The sequence below is a fragment of the Baudoinia panamericana genome (assembly GCF_000338955.1).
Source record: "Baudoinia panamericana UAMH 10762 unplaced genomic scaffold BAUCOscaffold_4, whole genome shotgun sequence".
In the NCBI taxonomy this organism is placed as follows: domain Eukaryota; kingdom Fungi; phylum Ascomycota; class Dothideomycetes; order Mycosphaerellales; family Teratosphaeriaceae; genus Baudoinia; species Baudoinia panamericana.
Window position 1 is genome coordinate 1,620,650 of NW_006911260.1, and position 20,064 is coordinate 1,640,713.

At 56.7% G+C, this 20,064-nt stretch overlaps 8 protein-coding genes across 8 annotated transcripts; 4 read left to right on the forward strand and 4 right to left on the reverse strand.

Annotated features, from left to right (window-relative positions):
• Positions 1-6,700: 6,700 nt before the first annotated feature.
• Positions 6,701-8,150, forward strand: BAUCODRAFT_32569 (uncharacterized protein). Its single transcript, XM_007676324.1, has one exon. The coding sequence runs from the start codon at positions 6,991-6,993 to the stop codon at positions 7,861-7,863; it is 873 nt and encodes a 290-aa protein (XP_007674514.1). The 5' UTR covers positions 6,701-6,990; the 3' UTR covers positions 7,864-8,150.
• A 72-nt stretch (positions 8,151-8,222) lies between these two features.
• Positions 8,223-10,641, forward strand: BAUCODRAFT_23271 (uncharacterized protein; the record flags this gene model as incomplete). Its single annotated transcript, XM_007676133.1, has 7 exons — positions 8,223-8,518; positions 8,577-9,240; positions 9,309-9,496; positions 9,630-9,658; positions 9,849-9,903; positions 9,957-10,492; positions 10,544-10,641. 7 exons carry the CDS (start codon positions 8,223-8,225, stop codon positions 10,639-10,641), a joined length of 1,866 nt encoding a protein of 621 aa, XP_007674323.1.
• Positions 10,642-11,485: 844 nt separating this feature from the next.
• BAUCODRAFT_60550 (uncharacterized protein) lies at positions 11,486-12,224 on the reverse strand (the record flags this gene model as incomplete). The annotated part of the gene is made up of 2 exons (XM_007676378.1): positions 11,486-12,106; positions 12,171-12,224. Coding segments are annotated over 2 exons (675 nt in total), but the record flags the coding sequence as incomplete, so codon positions are not given.
• A 230-nt stretch (positions 12,225-12,454) lies between these two features.
• On the forward strand, positions 12,455-14,735 carry BAUCODRAFT_130166 (uncharacterized protein). Its single transcript, XM_007676902.1, has 2 exons — positions 12,455-14,256; positions 14,311-14,735. Exons 1-2 carry the CDS (start codon positions 12,614-12,616, stop codon positions 14,363-14,365), a joined length of 1,698 nt encoding a protein of 565 aa, XP_007675092.1. The 5' UTR covers positions 12,455-12,613; the 3' UTR covers positions 14,366-14,735.
• Positions 14,736-15,072: 337 nt separating this feature from the next.
• Positions 15,073-16,290, forward strand: BAUCODRAFT_138258 (uncharacterized protein). Its single transcript, XM_007676903.1, has 2 exons — positions 15,073-15,426; positions 15,485-16,290. The coding sequence occupies exons 1-2, from the start codon at positions 15,080-15,082 to the stop codon at positions 16,245-16,247; spliced, it is 1,110 nt and encodes a 369-aa protein (XP_007675093.1). The 5' UTR covers positions 15,073-15,079; the 3' UTR covers positions 16,248-16,290.
• Positions 16,291-16,381: 91 nt separating this feature from the next.
• Positions 16,382-17,099, reverse strand: BAUCODRAFT_429053 (uncharacterized protein). Its single transcript, XM_007676904.1, has 2 exons — positions 16,718-17,099; positions 16,382-16,641 (listed from the first exon to the last, which is right to left on the reverse strand). The coding sequence occupies exons 1-2, from the start codon at positions 16,961-16,963 to the stop codon at positions 16,456-16,458; spliced, it is 432 nt and encodes a 143-aa protein (XP_007675094.1). The 5' UTR covers positions 16,964-17,099; the 3' UTR covers positions 16,382-16,455.
• A 136-nt stretch (positions 17,100-17,235) lies between these two features.
• On the reverse strand, positions 17,236-17,612 carry BAUCODRAFT_147042 (uncharacterized protein; the record flags this gene model as incomplete). Its single annotated transcript, XM_007676905.1, has 2 exons — positions 17,236-17,451; positions 17,511-17,612. 2 exons carry the CDS (start codon positions 17,610-17,612, stop codon positions 17,236-17,238), a joined length of 318 nt encoding a protein of 105 aa, XP_007675095.1.
• A 278-nt stretch (positions 17,613-17,890) lies between these two features.
• On the reverse strand, positions 17,891-20,052 carry BAUCODRAFT_429022 (uncharacterized protein). The gene has a single exon (XM_007676906.1). It carries the CDS (start codon positions 19,822-19,824, stop codon positions 18,169-18,171), a length of 1,656 nt encoding a protein of 551 aa, XP_007675096.1. The 5' UTR covers positions 19,825-20,052; the 3' UTR covers positions 17,891-18,168.
• Between the last annotated feature and the right edge of the window lie 12 nt (positions 20,053-20,064).

Genomic DNA, 20,064 nt, shown 5'->3' on the forward strand with positions numbered 1-20,064 from the left:
GACTGTGGCCCACCACCCCTCGATCTCTTTCCGTCACCGGCTCCACCATCACCATCATGAGCACGCTTCTGGCCTGCGGCCGCATTACCACCACGACCGCCGGCAGGACCTCCGCCACGTCCGCCACGGCCTGCATTACCACCTCCGCGCGGAAGCCCCGATTGTTGGTTTGCGGCGCCCTGGATGCTAATGCCCGCACTACCGCCGCCACGGTTGGGACCTGCGCCTCCACGCGGAATGCCGCTGCCGCCACGTGGAATACCACTGCCTGGCGCTCCCCTTCCGGCCAGGCCGGTAGGATTGGGCCGCTGTTGCTGCGCGCCGACCGGACCGGTGGGCGTGAACGCCGGAGCTTGAGGGTTCGGCGGCAAGGTACCGCTTGGACGGCGGGCAGGTTGCGCCAGAGCAACAGCTGGCTGGCTTGGCTGGCCGAAGGTCCCGCCAGTTGGGGGTGCAGAAGGCTGCCCGAATCGTAGCGGCGCTGTTGTGGGTGATTGCGCGGTACTACCGGGCGACTGAACCGCGCCAAATCGCTCCTGCCTCGCTTGAAGCTTGGCTGCTTCCGTGACATTTGGCGTCTGTTCGGTTGCTGGCGCTTGTCCTTGCGTTTGTGATGCTACGGTCGGAGATGGTGGCACGCCCGGAGTTGTAGTCGTAGTACCAGCCGGAGGCGCTGGCTTGGGCGCTTGTGGTGCCGGCTTAGCCTTGAGAGCAAGCTCCCACACCTCCTTGACCGGCTTGTCTGGCGTTTCTTCCGCAGCTTTCTTCACCACGTTAACTTTGGCCATTGCCATATCCCTCTGGCCGATTTGCAGCTTCGCCTTCAGCGCAGACGTCTCATATGCCTGCTTAACAGCGACCTCTTTCTCCTTATCTTTAGCCTCAAGCTTCCGCTTCAGCTCCTCGATCTCTGCAGCACTGCTGTCGGCCTGAACAGGCTCAGCTGGGCCGGCGTCTTGCTTAGCGCCGATCTCCGCCTTGAGTTGAGTGATCTCTTCGGTAAGCTTCGCAATCCCTTCTTCCCGCTCTTGCAGAGTCTTGGTGAGTTTCTCCGTCTCGCTAGCAACGCGCCTGGCAATGTTAGTGCGTAGGACCGCTTGCACGCGAGGGTGACTCTTCATCAGCTCATTCGCTTGCGCATCAGAAAGCTCAAAGGTCGCCATATCGGCATTGTCTTCCGGCTTGACCATTGTCGTTCCGCCTTCCGCCTTCTGCACGGCAGCGTCGCCGGTCCTCTGCAGACGCTCCATCTCTGTTTTGTGGATATTCTTAAGCTCTAGCACGGCAGCTTCGTGCTCTGTCTTGACCTTTTGCAGCTCGGCTGAGTGTTGGGCAATGAGTTCTTGCTGTGCTTCAGCGCGCTGTTTCTCCCGTGTCTCGCGTAATTGACGCTTCAGGCTCTCTTTCATATTATCAATGCGTCGATTGCAGTCCTCATCCTTCTGATGCAAGGCGAATTGGTGCTGAGCTTCCATCTCCGACCGAAGCTTGTCGACCTCGGCCTGTACTTGCGCTGCCGTGAAGCGCTTCGACTCACTGTCACCGTCCACATCACCATCGGCATTAGTGTGGGCAGTGACGGTCGCCGCTGAAGTCGTGGTAGTCGTTGCCGCATTGGCACGCAGAGTCTCAACCTCCTGCTGAGCAGTCGCAAGGTCCTGCCGGAGCTTTTCCAGCACCTCGCCGTCTTGCGCCGCGGTCGTATCCTGCGGCTGTGAGGTTCCACCATCAGCCTGTTGCTGCTGAGCACCCTCCGCTTGCTGCTGTAACTCAGCAACTTGCCCCTCAAGCTCGTTCACTCTAGCCTGCAACGTCGCGACTTGGCCATCCAGCTCCTCGGCCCTTGCAGCATGCTCAGCGGCGCCCCTTTCGGCCTCCGCAATGCGCGCATGTAGCGCTGCATCACCATGCTGACCATCCTCCTGCTCAACCTCCTGCACCTCACCCTCCTCCGCCGAACCCTTCGTCCTCATCTCCTCAAGCTCCTTCTTCGTCCGCTCGAGCTCAGCGTTCGCGCTCTCCAGATCAGCAGTAAGGCGCTCCTTCTCCGTCCTCAACTCACGCTTCTCGTCATTCTGCTTGCGATTTTGATCCTTCGCCTGCGTACGGAAGCGTTCGAGCACCTCAACTCGTTTCTTCACATCGTCTTCCAGCTCCGCCACGCGCTCTTTAAGCGGAGTCTGCTCGCTCTCTAGTGCCGCCTTCTCAGCCTGAAGAGTCTCGAGTTGCGTCTTGAGACTCTCCAGCTCCGCCGGGTCGACGCGGTCATACTTTGAAATGATGTTATGCGTCCGCTCGCGCCAGTGGTCGCGATCTGATCGCAGAAGCTTGAGCTCGCCCTCTTGGCCTTCAAGGTCAGCCTCCAACTTTCCGCTGCGGGCTTTGAGCGGTTCAATTTCGGCAAGTAAGCGGTCGATCTCGGCCTTGCTCTCCGCCAGTTGTTTGCTTAACCGCTCATTCTCCGCTCTCAATGTGATGTTCGCCTCCCGGTTGGTATTGAGCTCATTAATCTTCTGCGCCAACAGGTTAGTCGAAGTATCCGACGCAGACTGCTGGGTCGCAGCCCTCCGCTCCTCCTCCAGCTTTTGCTTCGTCCCGTCCAGCTGCGCGAGCGTGTGATCGAGACTCTGCTGCAGGCGTTTGTTCTCCTGGAGGCTAAGTTCGTACTGCACATCCACGATATCCTTCTCGCGGCGCAAAAAACGCACAAGTTCTTCCAGATTGCCCGTGTCGGCAGCCTCGGTACCTTCCGCAGCGACGCCAGAGACACGGCGCCCTTCCCTCAGCGCCTTGAGCTCGGCAGAGAACGAGTCCATTTGCCGGTGCAGTACACGATTCTGCGCATCGACTTCCTCGCGCCTCCTCTTCACATCCTCGAGCTCACGCTCGAAACGCTCCCGCTGCTCCGCCCAGCTTTCCTCACCCAGGCCCAGCCGCTGCTTCGCCGCTTCCGCTTCCGACCTGAGCCCGGCAACTTCGCTGCGCAATTCATTGTACTCCCGACGTACGCTCTGCAGATGCTCCGCAGCGCGGCCGTGCTTGACCAGCTCGTCTTCGTAGGACTGCTGTGCCTGCTGGGCGATCTCTGCTTGAGCTTTGAGGTCCGCGAGGAGCATCTTCTTCTCCTCGACATGCTTCTCAGCGTCATCTTTCAGGCTGGCAAGTTGGGTTTCATACTCAGCCCTCTGGGCCGCAAGAGACCGATCGGCATCCTGCTGCTTCGTGCGCAGCTCAGACACCTCCGCATTGGTAGTCGTAAGCTCGTCGCCAAGCTCCTTGAGCCGCTGTTCGAGCTCCCTAATGCTCGCCTCCTTTTCCGCAAGCGCAGCATCAGACTCCGCTTTGAACTGCTCGCTGGTCTCAGTGATACTCGCGAGCTGCTCCTCCGAGCTCTGCGCAATGGCACGGTACTGCTCGATCTCATGCAATTTCGCCTGGACCTCGTTCCTGGCAAGTTCGAGATCGCGCTTCAGATCTGATACTTCGACGGCCAGTCGCTGCTCCGCTGGTAGCTCGTCTTCCACCTCACCGTTCTGCTGCGGTCCTTGCGCGGGGCGTGGAGTAGGCCGAGGCTGCAACGCCGCCGCCTTCTCCTCAGCCGCTTTCAGGTCGATTTGCAACTCGTGCACGCGAGCTTGCAGCTGGTCCCGTGATGTCTCAGCGGCCACAAGCTGCTCGCGGACATTGCCGAGCGACTTGACGAGGTCATCAATGCGGGTCCTGCTCTGGCCTTCTTCGTACTCCCGTCTGAGCACCGCCTTCTTGCCATCTTCAATCTCGCGCTCCAGCTTCTCTTTTGCCTCCTTAAGCTCCGTCTCCAGCGCATCAATGCGGCCTTGCAGTCTCCGCCGACTTTCGCTTTCGCTCAACTCGCGCTCATTCTGCAGGCTTTGAAGATCTGTGACGAGCTTATTGAGCCGACTCTTCTCGTCCATAAGGTTCCTGTTGTCTTCGGTCAGGCGAGCTTCGATCCTCTTCCACAACTCCTTCTCGGCCTTGGTGTTAGCATTCTCGTTCCGCAGACTCTCAGCCAGACTCTTTGCTTCAACCAGATCTTCGGTAAGTTGTTGCGCATGCAGATCCTGCTTGGACGCATTCTCCATAAGCTGCTGCGTGCGCTTGTTAAGTTGCTCTTGCTCGCTCCTGAGCGCATTGTAGTTGTTCTGCAACATGCTGTATCGGTCGTTGGCCAGCGTGAGCTGAGACTCTACCCTAGCGACATTCGCTTGCAGCGTAGACTTCTCCCGCGTCAGAGTATCGGCCTGTTCCTTCAGCATTCGCCGATCCGTGGCCGACTCATCACGGTACTGATCGAAGAACTTCTGCTGCTCCTTGACCAGCTTGTTAAGGTCGTCCACATCCTTCGATCGTGGCGTAGGTGGCACATCTCCAACACCACGCTGCGGCGTAGCAGGCGGGACGCTCTGGCCAAACAAAGCCTGCTGCTCACTGTCATTGAGTGGTAGCTGGCCACGATGTTGAAGCATACGACGGAACATGTCGCGCTCCTTGACATAGCTGTCAATCTGCGTGACGGTTGCATGGAGCTCATCTTGCAGTCTCTGCACTTTGCGCTTTAACTCCTCATTTTCTGAAACATGAGCGGCGTTTTGACGCTCTTTCTCCTGCGCCTCTTCGCCTTCCAGCCTGTCGCCCAGAGTCTCCACAAGCCGGAGCATGTTTTGATTCTGCTCCTGCAGTTCGGAGACATTGTGGTAGATCACCAGACGCTCGGCAATGAGGCGGCCAACGTCAGTCATAGACTCCAACGCACCGTCGGTGAGCTCACCACGAGCCGCACGCTCCAGTTCCAGCCTCTCATTTGCAGACATCTCACCCAGGCCTTGATCCCTGCTTTGAATCTCGACAAGTAGGATCTTGAGCTGAGCCGATAAGTCGCGGAGCTGTTGACGAAGGATGTCACCCTCCCGGGCGGCCGCAGCAGCCTCGGACCGCCAATGCTCGGTCTCATGGACGGCGGCTTCACGGGCACTGTTAGCATCGTCGAGCATGGTGGAGAAGCTGAGGACTTCCTGCTCTAAGCGCTCTTGCTCGTTGCGCATCTCCTGGAGTTCCGGCGTGCGGTTCTCTATCTCGTTGCACAGTTCGTCCAGCGCCTCTTGCAGTTTCGTGGAGCGGCGCTTCTCATCAGCGAGCTGTTGCTGAGTTTCGGTATAATTGGCGTATAGCTGTGTAAAGCTTACGCCACCGATCGTTTTCTTTAGGCTGCCGGGTAATGCAGATGGAGAACCAGCCCTTGATGGAGTGTTCGGGCCGCCATTCCGCATTGGCGTGCCAGGTGCGGACAAGCGAGGTTGCTGCTCCAGACGCTCGACTTGCAACTCCAACTCTGCCACTCGTCGCTCTGCTTGCTCCTTGTCGCCCCGCTCAGTCTCGATCTCCGCTTGCAGGCGACCGATCTCGTCTGCAGCGTCATCCTTCATTTGGTCGATCTGACCTTGTACTTCTTGCAGTCTCGCCTTATGCGTGGATGCACTCTGCGCTTGTAGCTCAGCCAACCTCTTGGTCGCATTCAACTCAGTCTTGAAGTCCTGCTCCTTTCGGGCCGCATCTTCCTGCAAGCTCGCGATCCGCGCGAACGCCTCGTCAGCCTTAGCCTGCGCTTCATCCAGGCGCTGTCGCAAGGTAGTTTCGGTGCGCTTAAGAGTCTCTACAGTGGCCGTGCTGTCCTCGAGTTCGCGCTGCAGGCTTGCTATGCGTGCATTGCGCTCTTTGCGAAATTTGGCGTGCTCTTGAGTACGGGTTTGTAGCTCGTTGCTGTGCCACTCCTGGTTCTTTTTCAGAAGATCAATCTCCTGCTGCAAGGACTGCTCTTTGAACTTCTGCGACGATGCAGCGTTCTCTAACGACTGGTTGCGTTCTTCCAGTTGGCCGATCTCACGGCGAAGAATGAGTAGCTTGCCATGCTGCTCGGACAGCTCGTTCGCCAAGCGATCTTTCTCACCGGACTTACTCTCCACGAGAGCCAAAGCATCGCGATTCGAAGCTTCTAGCGTCTCAATGCGTTGCCTCAGGGTTTGCGTCTCTGAGGAAGAAGAAGAAGTGGACGCGCGAAGCTGCTCGAGCTCACTCGCTAAGCTCTCACGTGCCGCTTCCGCTTCAGTGAGCTTCTTCCGCAGCTCGTCATTTTCTTTGACGTGCTTCGTCACCTGACCTTTCTGTGCCTTTACTTTACTTTCGGACGTCCTCACAATACTCTCCAGCTCAACATCCACTTTCACCTTGTCGGACTTGAGCGCGTCAAACTCCTGGGCCTTGGTAATGAGCGACGCAAGTAAAGAGCGAAGAAGCTCAGTTGTTGGCGATTCCAACAGTGTCTGAAGGTCGCTCTCGGGGAAGTCGTAAGCGGTTGCGATATAAGGCAAATCGTCTGCGGCCAGATCGCCGGCCTGGGCGCGTGTGCGCACCATGTCGCGTGACGTGCTTGTCGGCCGCTTACGTTGTGACCATCGTCCGCCAGAGTAGCATCTCCCTACACTCGCATCAGTACAGAGTGGACATGTCGCAGCTGAAGGAGCGCAGCAGATTGTGTATATCTTGGAGTCGACCTCGAGAGACGCGGTGGACGAATGCGGTTCATGCAAAGACGCTTGGGCCAGCAAGCAGCGGGTACGGCCCGTCGCTTTGCCGCAACTACTCACTCACTCGTGCAATTCACAGCCGCCCAGCCAGCGACCTTCACCGCCGCGCAACCAAGTGAAGTGTAATCTGTTCTGGAATATCACACTGCGGGCATCTCTTCGCTATGCTGTAAAACTGTACTCAGTGGACGAGGTTTCCCGAGCTTTCCGCTGTCGGCCCGAGGTTTGAACAGCGGAACTGGTCCGCTGGTCGGCCCAAACGCGCGAGCTAGCTCATTGGGAAGCTGACAGGTTGCCCGATCTTACCATTGATCGTCACCGACTGCTGAGTCGGAAATGAACATGCAGTGCAGAAGCAAACGCTAGGACATCGTCTCTGTTTCCAACAATGTCAACAACCGGCCAATTCTCGTCTAAGAACCCAACCATCAAGCGGATACTGAAGGAAGCATCTGAACTCGCCAACCATTCCTCTGCAGACTACCATGCCGCACCGTTAGAAGCAGACCTATTCGAATGGCACTTCACGCTACGTGGTCCACCCGCACCCTCACCATTCGAGGGGGGTGTTTATCACGGTCGCATCGTGCTACCGCCGGCATACCCGCTGAAACCACCTAGCTTCCGCTTTCTGACGCCCACCGGCCGCTTCGAAGTAAATCGGGAGATCTGTCTCAGCATCAGCGGGCACCATGAAGAGACGTGGCAGCCTGCGTGGGGCATAAGGACGGCTTTGGTCGCGATACGCTCGTTTATGGATACGAGCGCTAGCGGGCAGCTAGGAGGGATGGAGGCGAGTGAGGAGGTGAGAAAGAGGATGGCGGGGCAGAGTGCGGGGTGGAAGTGTCCCGCGTGCGCGAAGACGAATGCTGAGATCATGAGGGAGCAGGAGGAGACGGTTAGGGAGCAGGGGGCGGAGGCCGAGATGGAGGAGACGGTGCCGGAGGAGTTGCGGTTGGCGTATAGGGAGGATCTAGCGCAGAAGCCCGAGCCTGCTAAGGAGACGAATGGAGGAGCGAAGACGCCTGCTCTCGCAGCACCAGCGAGTGAGCCAAACATACAAGCCGAAAATGCGTCACCGCAGCCAGCACCAGCACCACAAACTCAAGCAGCACCGCAGCAACACCCCGCTCAACCACCGCAACAGCAGCCCGCCCAGCCACAGCGGCAGAACGAGGAAATACCGCCTTGGATCGACAAAGCCATTTATGGTGTGGTGGGAGCTTTGGTGTTTTTGGTTTGGCGGAAGTGGTTTTGGTGAGCTCACCAGCTCAAACCCATCAAGAAGATTTATTGTCATACATGCTCACTTTAGCGTGGCGCGAGCGGAGTTAAGCAGAAACCGGAGTCTGCTTCTTTCGTCTATGAGCGAAGGACGTCCTTCTGAACCTTTTTACTGTACACTGATTAAGAGGTAAAGTAGAGCCCGGGAAGCTTGTTGTATAACTGTCCGCAGTCAGAGGACGACACCCTTTAGTAGGCGATGAACCTATGTAGGCGCGCTGCGCATTCTCCACAGAGTCAGTACTTTTTCGCCTTCGGTCAACAAGACGCCTGCACGATGCGAAGGCGACGGTATGGTGATGTTCATATCGAAAGTGAGGTTCAAATGACGTTACAATGGCTCCCCTGGCGCACGGACTTCCAGCCGACAGCTCCAAGCTTAACTGCCAGCCTGCATCGACTTTCTTTATGCGGAGCTCCAACAAAGTCCACGATAATCCTTCCTATTCACCCACCACTACCATGTCGATAGCACGCGCGAGGGCCTTGAAAGGCCTTCAATCCGCCTTTCGATCCTCAACCGGCCGCGCAACACCCAGAGTCTCCGCTCCTTCACGAACAGCGCTCCGCGTCGGCAGACGCTACGCCAGTGGTGGAGACAGCCATGGAGCACCCGCACCCGACTGGCCATGGTGAGCCTGGCGCCATATGAGCATGTATGCGACACGAGGTCATCTGACGGAATTACAGGGCCGCCGGTGCCGTTGTAGTCACCATCCCGGCATGCTGGTATCTATGGCCGAGCACGCATGCCGACGCCGGACATCACGGTGATCACGACGAGCATGCCGAGCACGCTGAGGGCGGCGAGGAGCATCATGAGGAGGAGGAGAAGGAGGAGGCACCTCAAGCAGACACGGCACCCGGCGAAGAAGCACCGAAGCCGGAAGGTGAGGAGTCTCAAGAGCAGGGCGAGCAAAAGGACGAGTCTGAGGAGCAAGGTGAGAAGAAGGAGGAGTCTGAGGAGCAAGGTGAGAAGAAGGGGGGTCCTGAGGAGCAAGGCGAAGAGAAAGAGGAGTCCGAAGCCGACAAGCCCTCAAAGCGTGCTCAGCCTTCGAAGAGCATAGAAGAAACTGACCAACCAGCCGGCGTCGAGGGTCAGGGCATGCCGAAGACATCAGACGCGAACAAGAAGTCTGAGCCGGACGAGGGTAGTGAACCGAAGGAAGGCGGACCTTCAAACACGGGCGGCGCACAGTTCAAGGGTGGCGTGAGGGAGGACTCACCGGGCTCAGGTGACGAGCGCAAACGCGAGCCGGACAGCAAGGGCGCGTACAAGAAGCGTATCGACTCGGGACTGCAAAAGAATCTGGGCGGAAACGACGAGCAGTTTGACGAGAAGGGCAAGGAGACGGTTTGTCACCCCGACTTCCACCCTGCAGAGGCACACGTAGTGCAGAATCAGATGCTAACTGGCTGTAGGCTGCATCCGCCAAACCACCAAGGAAGGGCTCCGAGGGCGAGATCAGCGGCAAGCAGGCAGGTCTATCCAACACGCCTACCCGCCATTCGTTGCAGATTGACAAGCATGACGACGCGTCAACAAAGCCGGAGGGTACCCCGGACACGGCGAAGAGTATGGGCACGGTTGACCCGAGTCGGCCGGCGAAGTAGAGAACTCTCGGATGTATTAAGACAGTTGCTGCTGCGGCGAAAGCTCGAGCCAGGCGCTAGTCTGATGCGACATCAGCGAGATATTGGGCTTCGCTATCGTAGAAGCTCGCTGTACATATGTGCATGTAGGTTTACAAAACAACTTCAGTATATTGATGGTAAGAGCACATCGTTGCTATCAACTCACACTACGGGATATTGCCAAGGATAGACCGCGTCCCTCACACACCGCGATCGCTTCTTCTGCTCACTTTGCATCCCCCCCTTCCTAACTCAATAGCCTTTCGGGAAGTTCCGACTTGGTCAAAACGAGTTGTTACATCCAAATTGACAGACTTTGCGTATCAGATTCAACAAGTGGAGGTGTGAGCGACAAGTCACTTCTAACGGCGAATTTCGAACGGTATGTCGTCTATCGCATCATCTCTAGGAGCTTTGTCTCCTAACATCAACCAGGCCGACATGGATCGGTCACCGCTCAGGCAAATTGCCACCGGAGCTGAGAAACCGCATCTACGAGCTAGTCCTATGCTGGCACGGCGCTATAGTGCTTGAACCAGTCTCGTTCTCTCCGCGCACGAAGTTGGTGACAGCACAAGGACCATATGTCGCAATTACTGCCACTTGTCGCCAGACCAGGACCGAGTCACTACCTATTCTTTATGCGCTCAACGAATTCGAGCTCAATACGCAGGCACTCCTCACGCTTTGCGACTCGCTGGAAACGAGCGATGCCAAAGCGATCAAACTCCAATGCACACTCGATCACGTGCATAATTTCTGCGTCCGAATCCACTCTGCCACCAAGGGACGCCATCGACCCGTCACCGTCACGCTTCCCTCCATACGTGCGCGAGTTTGCTTCCCTCACGGACCCGGGCTCATCCTGAGCTCGCTTCACAGCAGCCTCGCTCATTGTGGACAGGCGGTGGGCAATGTCTGCTACAAGCTTTTGATGGAGTTGCCCATGAAGATGTCCGGAGTCGCGGATGGTAGGTACACTAAGACACTGCGGAACCTCCAGTATAACTTTCGCATGACAGAAGAAGCAAGCACCCAAGCGGACCTTGCGGAAAGCTTTCGATTGTCCAAGCCACCTTACGGCACGAAGACTACAGTGGGGCAAAGAGCTCGCCAATGAGAGCTACCTGAGTAGGGTACACGCGAACGTCGTTCGGGCTTTCATGCGGCAGTCAGAGCCGGCAGCCACCATGGAGCTGTGAAGGAAGGTGACTATAAGGATTGCAAGGCTTTTGGAAATTAGGTGTGCTAGGTAAGGCTGGCATTGGCTATGCCATGGTGGTGACCGCTCCAGGTGATGGCAGTGAACGCGCTCTCTGCAACCGAGAAGGTTTCGTGATCTTTTGTAAAAGCAAAACGTATCAACAGAGGCAGCTCTCAAAATCTCTTAGTCCGAATCTGCTGTCAACCACAGGTACACATTGCAATTGAAGCGAACGCTCTGCCCGGCGCTGAGGCGTCTATGACGTACTGAGACCTCTGCACAAGGCGCCCACACTAAACAGAGAAGTAACCCCTCGGTGCATTTGACACATGCTCTACAATTGACTTCCACGTCCGTTATGCGTGCTGTAAAGCTGGTGCATCATCCAGCGCGCACAACATCCAGGGCGCGTATGTTGTCGGCACCGGTGCTCGTGGAGAGCAACCCATACTGTGTTCTGCCATCTCAACACTTCTTGTCCGATGGACAGAGGTTGGGGTCCGCTCACGGATTGACTCGTTCGCCAGAAGCGGCGGTCCGCAGGCTCGCGTGAATGAGCTTGCTCCGCACAAACTCGCCTCGACTATGGCTTCTGCACCAGCGAGGTTGACTATGCTCTCTGGGCGGCGCCACGGTTGGCAGATTCGTGCAGGGTGCAATGAGCCGAAGAAGGGCATCCAAACACAACAGCGGCTCAGATTAGTCCGTGATCAGGAAGTATTCCATTGACGAACGGCCGACTGTCTGTGCCTGCCCTTTGTGTCATGGGCGCAGCGTCAGCCAGGCAAAAGTCCTTGACTCCACCCTTCCAATCACTGATCCTCCCGTCTCGGATGCGTACCACTACCACCCGAACGTCCTCGTCTTCGATATAGCTGACTCGCCCACCGTCGCCCATTGTGCTACCACTTCTTGACTGTGATGGGCTTGTACTGAAGACATCCTGTCTCTGCTCAGTCATACCATTGCTCTCGAAAGTGTTGTTGGCAAGATGTTGCTCTTTGCACCACCGCTCTTCGTCGGTTCCCGCGGGTAGCACAGCAGCCTCACCGTTGATGGTAGCTGAGATGCTGCTCATGGCCGCCGAGTTCATCTGCATAAGCACTGTCGCCAAGCTGCTTGATCGTCCTCCCACCGGGCTTCGTTCACGGTCTGAGCCGCTTGTTCCCACATTCGGCGGCCGGCTTGAGACCCAATCGTGCACCAGTAAGCTTACGTTTGGGTTCTGAAGGAGATTGATAGTCTTCTTCGAGGACGGGTTGGAGGTCATGATGATCAGCGGACCGGAGGGGAGGTGTGAGTAGCCGGGGTGAGATGGCAGGTAGGTGTAGTTCATCAGGCTAACGTGAGGACGGTTGTTGTTGCAGGTCGCTAAATGGAGCTGTGGCCATGTAATGCTTGATCAGCTCAAGCCAGATACAAACACATTCACGTAATATACGTACAAAGCGTGCGTTTTGAAGACATGTGACTACTTCGTCCGGCAGCTTGTCAGAGATGGTTGGGTTCGAAGAGGCGCTCGTCTCCCAAGTTAACGGCGGTTGTGCATCAGCCATGATTCTAGCAGTTATGAGTGTATGTGTCTGACGGTCGCGCAAGGAGCTGATCGCTGTGATGTTCTGCAGATCAGGAATATGAAGGTGCTTGGACCAAGTACTCCCAATGAGGAAGTTACAGGCATCTGCCTTCAAGCTCCGCCGTTCATGCGCTTCCCCGCAAAATGCAACAACCAGCCTCGATCGTTGCTGACTCCGCACGCCCTCGCGCATTGATTGTTCGTCGGCCTCTACGTTGCACACAGATCTCGAAATCATTCACTATACACATACCAACGACTTAAGAGGCAGCCCTGAGAGCGTGAAGACCATCCTATGGCCACGGCAACATCATGTCAACGATATCACCAGCTATAGAACGTAGACCAACGCTGCAGGACCGTACACTCTCCGGTTCGCCCGATGTACTGCGGCACGCGCCTCCTTCGCCAAAGCGCAAAAGCTCGGAGAGCGTATTGAACCACGATGGCGAAAACGACAGCTCGAAGAAGGCGAAGAGGCGCAAAGTCAATCATGCCTGCGTGTACTGCCGACGATCACATATGACTTGCGACCTTGAAAGACCATGCGCGCGATGCGTCAAGAGAGACATCGGGCACCTTTGCCATGACGAGCCTCGAGAGCCGCCCAAGCGGACCAAGAGCGAACTTGGGTTAGCAGAGCTTGCACCTGCTCCGGAAGAGGAGCAGGACATACGGCACAGTATAGGTAGCTCGGGTGGTCTAGACGCGGTCCATGGCGCTCTGCCGCCGGTATATGGCGGCGATATGGCCGGCTTGAACGGTAGCATCAGCGCAGCATCCACTCAACCCCAGCAGCAACCGCAGTTGGCGCAGCCCAAGCCTCTGTCGCCTACTCTGCTCCAGCGATCGCAACACCTAACGAACAATACGAATAACATGAACACGCTAGCTCCGTCGTCGACCTTCGATTGGAACAACAACAGCGTCAATGGCCAGTTCCAGGACATGCATCATCTGCACCCGAACTACATGTTCAACACATCTGAGGTTACGAACGAATATAATCTGCTCAATGACTTCCTCTCCAATTCCCTCCTCGACGACGGGGCACTATATGGATCCAATGACGCCGCTGAATCGCTTTTCAACGACCCTCTGCTTACTACCTCTTCGCTGAGCGCGCTGACCAACAACTTCCAACAACTTCCGCCACAGCCGCCACTACTGCCACCGCCACCCCTACAACAGCCACAAATCAATCAAAACGCCAAAGCAGGCGAGGAGATCTCCCGTCCTTCATCCGCCTTCCCCATCTCCGACAAAGCCCGAGATAAGTTCTACATGACCGCTGCCGACCCGGCCGGGCTGGACAGTGCCGGCTCCCGCTTGCACAAGCTACTCAAGGCCAAATACGATGCCGGCATGCTCAAACCATTCAACTACGTCAAGGGTTACGCAAGGCTGCAATCATACATGAGCCGACATCTGCACCCAGGCAGTCAACGCAGGATCTTGGAGCAGCTCAGCAGATTCCGGCCAAAGTTTAGAGAAGCCATGCACTCCCTAACTGACATGCAGCTTGTGCTCGTCGAGATGTGGTTCGAGCGAAGCTTGATGGAGTATGATCGAGTCTTCGCCTCCATGGCCATACCGGCCTGCTGTTGGCGGCGCACAGGTGAGATCTTCCGTGGCAACAGGGAGATGGCTGAGCTGATCGGAGTGCCGATGGATCGGTTGCGGGATGGAAAGATTGCCATTCACGAGATCATTGCCGAAGACTCGTTGGTTAGCTACTGGGAGAAGTTCGGCGCGATTGCGTTCGATCAGACTCAGAAGGCTATCCTGACGTCGTGCTCGTTGAAGAGGCCGGCGCCGGAGCCAGGCGGCGGTGGGGACGAAAGCGCAGGCAACCGTAGCGACGCACCAACGGCCTCTGAAGGGAAAGGGACAGAGAAAGGGGAGGGTGTACGGTGCTGCTTCTCATTCACTATTCGAAGGGATACGCACAATATGTAAGTCACCGTTCGACGCTGGAAGCCGAGATTGTTGCTGACCGTACATGACAGTCCGTCCCTCATTGTGGGCAACTTCTTGCCGATCCCGCCGGCCCGCTCAAAATAAGCACTGTGAGCTTTGTACATACGCAAGCGCTGCTCGACGATCGATACAATGCTACGGTCTTGTGCATTGCACAAATGCAGCTTTTTGGTCCGATGTTGAAAAGGAATTGCCAAGGCTCCAGTGCAAGCTCTAAAGCATCCCGCACCTCAAGCTTTGAGCTCCCTTCACCACGTGCAAAGGTTCCGACAACTCCAATGGTACTTTCGTTCCTGCGCTAAACGCGATACTTGGAGCCATTGAGTCACCCTGCAGCACTTCTGTCAGTTCAGGCGAGCTGCGATCGCAATGGTACCGCGTATAGAAAGGTAGGAAAACCTGCCAAACGCCTGAAACTCATGAGGTAGGACAATTTCGTAGATACTGTCTCGCCATGTCTCTCTTTCTTGTTATTGCCGCCGCCGCACAATGTGCGCTGTTGGCGAGTGCTCAGGCTCCATTAGGCGAGGTGTCTGGTGTTGTACCACTCTCTGGCAATCACTCTGCTGCTACGTTGCCGTTCTGGCAGAACTACACTTACTGCCAAGGTGGGATTCGCATTGTGCTGGACTAGCCAACATATACCGTCGAAACTCCCTAGAATTTGAGTTAACGACGCGTAGGCCGCATCATCGACCCAGCGACAACATGGTCGCCTCTAGCCAACGCTACCATGGTCAAGCTGCAGGTCATGTAGGTCGTATCTAACCCCAAGATATCACCTCCTTCTACCCACTGATGCTGGGAAGGCACCGCCACGGTGCTCGTTCGCCCGCTACTGGTCCAGTGCCTGGTGATTCCACACCATGGTATCAATGCGGCAATCCGGACGAGTTCACCTTCACCAACGAGGGCGACTATCTGGAGCCTGGCCGTTCTCCATACATGAAAGAACAGATCACAATTGATGGACTGTTCAACTACACTTTCTGGCAGGGAAACTGCGACCTCGGCGAGCTTACATCGCTTGGCTCGCTCCGTATGCAGGCTATAGGGCGCACATTGCGGAGCGTCTACGTCGACCAGATCGGCTTTCTGCCACAGCAGATGGATTCCGGCTTCCAGATCAGCCATACCTATATTTGGTAAGCTTCAACAGCCTCTCCTCTTTCGAAGGCGAAGCACGCACTAAGGATATTGTAGGCGCACCCGTGAGTCCGTGGAGAATCTCTTCGCCGGGCTGTACCCAATCCAATACAGACAGCCGACTCAGACCCTCACTATGCACGTCAAGCCGCAAAACATCGAAGTTATGATTAGCAATCCGACTGCGTGCCCGCGCCTGGGTCAGCTAACGACAGCATTCACCACTTCGTCCACATATCTATCTGCGCTCCAGCCGTTTAACGCCCTGCAAAGCACGCTCGTGGCAGCATACGGCACGCAGAACGTCTCCGGCTGGAACACGACGCAGACCCTCTACGACACCGCATCAGCGGAGTACTGCCACGGCTTAGGCACCAAAGGCAATATCACTGGATCGAACATCCAAAGCCTGGTCATCCCGGGCACGGCATCATATCACGAACTCTTCCGAAGCAACCCAATGGCCGAACAGGCCAAGCAGCTTGCTGTTGGGCCCTGGCTGAGCCAGATCCTCGCATCCTTCTACGACCGTAGCACGACGCTCCAAGTCTACTCCGCGCACGACGCCAGTCTGGACATGTTCCTGTCCGTGGTTGCGAACCCGGACTTGCCGTGGCCGCCGTTCTCGTCCAGCGTGGAGATTGAGCTGTGGCAGCATAACACCATGGGCTTGGTCGTGAGGATGTACTATGAGGGTATGATCGTGCCGGCGCATCCGAATCTGAACTGTAGCTTTACGGCTTGTCCGCTGGGGACATTGCAGGCATTCATGAGCAGGTATATCCTGCCTAACTATCGGACGGCTTGCGCGGCGGCGTAAACAGCTGCCGGAGCTTTGCAGGCTACCGTTCGGCATGTCAGCGCGTCAACCTGTCAGCAAGTCAGCATGTTAGAATGAACATGGATATATAAGTCACATATGAGATGTACTTGACAGTTTAGAACGCTTCTCTCGGCCTCCTGCTTCAGTGTCTCCGGCAAGTCTCGCGCGTGGACCGGCAGTTGCAAACGACACCAACACCCTCTCGTCATGTCAAGAACGCATCATTGCCAAGGCGTCGTTTGCGTTCCTTCGCACCGCGCCCCTTCTTGGCATCGGAACGTAAGTCCCCATTAGCGGCGTCAGACACCGCTATGCAGACCTCCTGATGAATCCGAAGCAGTCCACCCTCATCCTCCTCCGCCCACGTCGGAAGCTTTTCTTTGCGGGACTGCTTTGTACCAAGCGTCAAGAGTAGTCCTCGTACGCACCTCGTCGCCGAGAGATAAGCAGTTGGTAATCGTGCTGACCTCTTGAAGATCTCCCGGAAACCTGATCCGAGAGCCCTGGCGAATCCACACAATGAACTCGATGAACAGGTTCCTCATATCCGCGCCATATTCCCTAGCCCATGTATAGACCGCTTGCAGGAACTGCTGAAGATGCCGTTGGTCGGACTGTTGAGGTAAGAGCAGTAATACCGGTAGGACCATTGTCACAGAGGTGATTGCTGCCTGGACGCGGTGAGGATCTCGTGAGCGAAGCGAATGCTGCATTCGAGATATTCGGCGAGGATCTCTTCGGCAAAACCACGTTTCCTATTCACAATCCTGTCGTTAATATCTCTGCCTAGGTACACTCTGAACATGAGGCCGTAGATGACTGATCGGCATTCCTCTCCAATCTGGCGACAAGTCAAAAGGAGGGCGAGTGGCGGCCTTGTTCCGGAGTGAGTCAACGGACGCGGGCGGAAAGATCTTTCACGGCGGCATCGCTTCTCGGACTGCCGGTCGACTGCTTCGACGACCAGCTGATCGCGCTGCGAGCCTCAGGGGCGATTACGCCATCTGTCACATTGCCGGTCAATGGCTTTGTAGCTGATTTGATCGTGCTGCTCGAACACGAACTCGTAGATCCGGTTGCGGAGCTCTGCGGGCAGCTTGCCCAATGACGATCGACCAAGGGCGGTCTGCTTGAATGGGAGACAAGACTCGACGTTGGAAGCTGATGGGAGGAATTTGTCCGCATTGGATTTGTGTTGCTTCTAAGTCATGGGGTCAGCCAACTTCCAGCGTGAACCGTCCAGATATACCGAGCCGTTACCTTCTCGATTCGTGTGGTCCTGATCGGCTTAGCTATCCTCGAGTCGGAGGCCTTGGCAATCTCCCAGACCGTGGTCTGCCTTCGGTTGCGTAGCACAACCATGGCAACTACAAACGTGCGGGGCGATGTCGGCAAGTGTAGCAAGGACTTGTAGTGCAGGACAAAAATCTGGGTTTGTAGATCGCGCGAGACACGTGGCAGGCACTGGTCCGTTGCGCGTGGGAGGCCTCTGGCGACGATGGATCGGAGAGTGACCTATGATATAGTGATCCTGCGAAGTGTACGTGTATGTGGAAGTGAGTCGGAGTCGCCAGAACGAGAGAGGGGACGAGCCTGTCGAAGCCAACAAACGGCAGAATCGGGTACACGCGGCTAGTTGAAGCTGCAATCTCCTTAGCTGTCTATCATTCACAGACTACCAGAGCGCCGTGGCTTCTGCGAAACCTCGGGTCCCGCTCCTGGTGCCCAGTGCCACTTTATCCCGTAGCTGCCTATATCGCTGCGCCAGCGTACTAAACGAGATGACGAATACGGTGCTAGCCCTTTTCAACTGCAGCGGCGCATAGTCACTCACGCTTCTGTCGCAGACTCTGCAATGACAGCAGCCGCCTTAGCGTAATCGGTCACTCTCTCCCCCCCCGCCGCGTTACCGTCCCTCTTATGTCTTATACTTCTGATGCAACTGCCGAATCTGCTCCTGCACATCCGTCACCGGCCTCCCCATCCCCTCCGGTGCCTGCACACCCACGCCCATCATCTGCCCACCGTCCCCTCCTCCACCAACGCCACCACCAGCATCTTGCGCCCCCACCTCACCCTCCACCCTCTTCCCCGCCCTCTCCTCAAAAACATCCGTCCGCTGACTAGCCAACCTCTTCAAATTCCCCGCCACCTCCCTCGTTGACAGGTTCGTCAGCGCACTACGTTGCACATTCACGCGATGTTGGTCGCGCCAGTTGGGATCCATGAGCTCGATACGCATATGCTGCTCAATCTCCGAGTTGGCTATCCAGGTCCCGCAATTGGGGCAGAGTGATGTATTGGGCGGTTGTTGTTGACGGGACTGTTGGGCGGCGGCGCGAGGGATGTAGGTGTTTGTGTCGCGGATTTTGAGGTTGGCGGGGGCGGAGCGGGCGGCTTCTTGGGCGGCGCGGGCGCGGTCGCGATCGGCGCGGAGGGAGGCCAGGCGGGTTGCTTCGGGATCCATGTTCTGGGGAGGGGGTTGGTAGGGTGTTGTTGCTGGTGGCGTGGCGTGGGCGTGGGCGTGAGCATATGCTTGCTGGGGCGGCGGCGGCGGCATCTGTATTTGGGGTGCTTGCGGGTAGGGAGATGGTTGTTGCGGTTGCTGTGGCTGGCCGTAGAACTGATCGTAGTCGTTGAAAGTCGGCATGGCTTCTTCGATCCTACGGTCCGGGCGGATCGACATCGCCGCTTTCTGCTCCAAACTTGCGGATTGTAGGTCGTTGAGTGTGGTCGGTGGCGGGAGGTCCATACTATCATCCTCCTCCGTAAACAACACCGTCTCCACCACCGTAAAGTCATGCCAATCAATCTGCGCATACGCCACTTTCTCCTTCTCCTCCGCCTCATCTTTCGCCACTTTCTGCGCTTCCTGCCACTTGACCCACTCCGCGCGCTTCTTCGCCCGCTCCAACACGCGGAAGCGATTACTCACATTTGCTTCAAGCTCGGTGATGCGCTTCTTCTGCGGCCGCCCACCATCCACGCTCTCGCCCTGAATCAACTCGGTATACTGATCCACCAACCGCGAGAAGAATTGGTACAGACTATGCTGCGGCCGGAGGAAGTCGAATTGGAAGTTCCCCGCTTCGCGTTGAGCGAGCTGACTCATGAACGCGCGCCCGTTCTTCGCCACCCACAGTGCCGTCAATTTCACCACTTCCAGATCCTGCGCGGAGATGTTCGGCATACGCGCGGAGAACTGGAACTCCTCCGGCTTCTCCGGCCCTTTCCGCTCCTCTCTGCCTCTCCCACTCACGCCCGTCTGTCCCTGCACGATTTCGTTCTCGCGACCGGCGGAGATGAGATTGCCCTTTCCCGCGCGGATCTCGGAGAGACGCCATTGGTAGTAGGCGAGGTAGGGGTCGTCAGATTGTAAGAAGGAGAGTTTTACTGTCCCGCTGTTGCGCAGTTTGTCTTCGAATGTTTGCCCATTACGCGCCACGTAGCCGGCCGTCTTTTCGATTTGATTGCGGATCTGTTTGGAGGGGATGAGCAGGCCCGATGGTGCTCGGGAGGCGATCTCGTCGATGATGTCTTTGCTGTCCGTCTTGGCGTCGGTGGTCGCGGCCATGATGGGCGGCGGTGCTTGCTCTTGCCTGCCCTGCCAATGCCTACTTGCCTGCCTGCTCAGAAAAACACACAGTCTTAGCACATTAGTTGATGTTGCGAATGTCGTCGATGGTAGAGTTTGTCACGAGAGACTGATTCAACTGATTCAAGCTCGGCGGCTTCACGAAGCAGCCGTTAGCGCAATCATGACTCGAGAATCTCTGCACGAATCATGCGCCCCGCAATGGAAGGAGGTGCATAA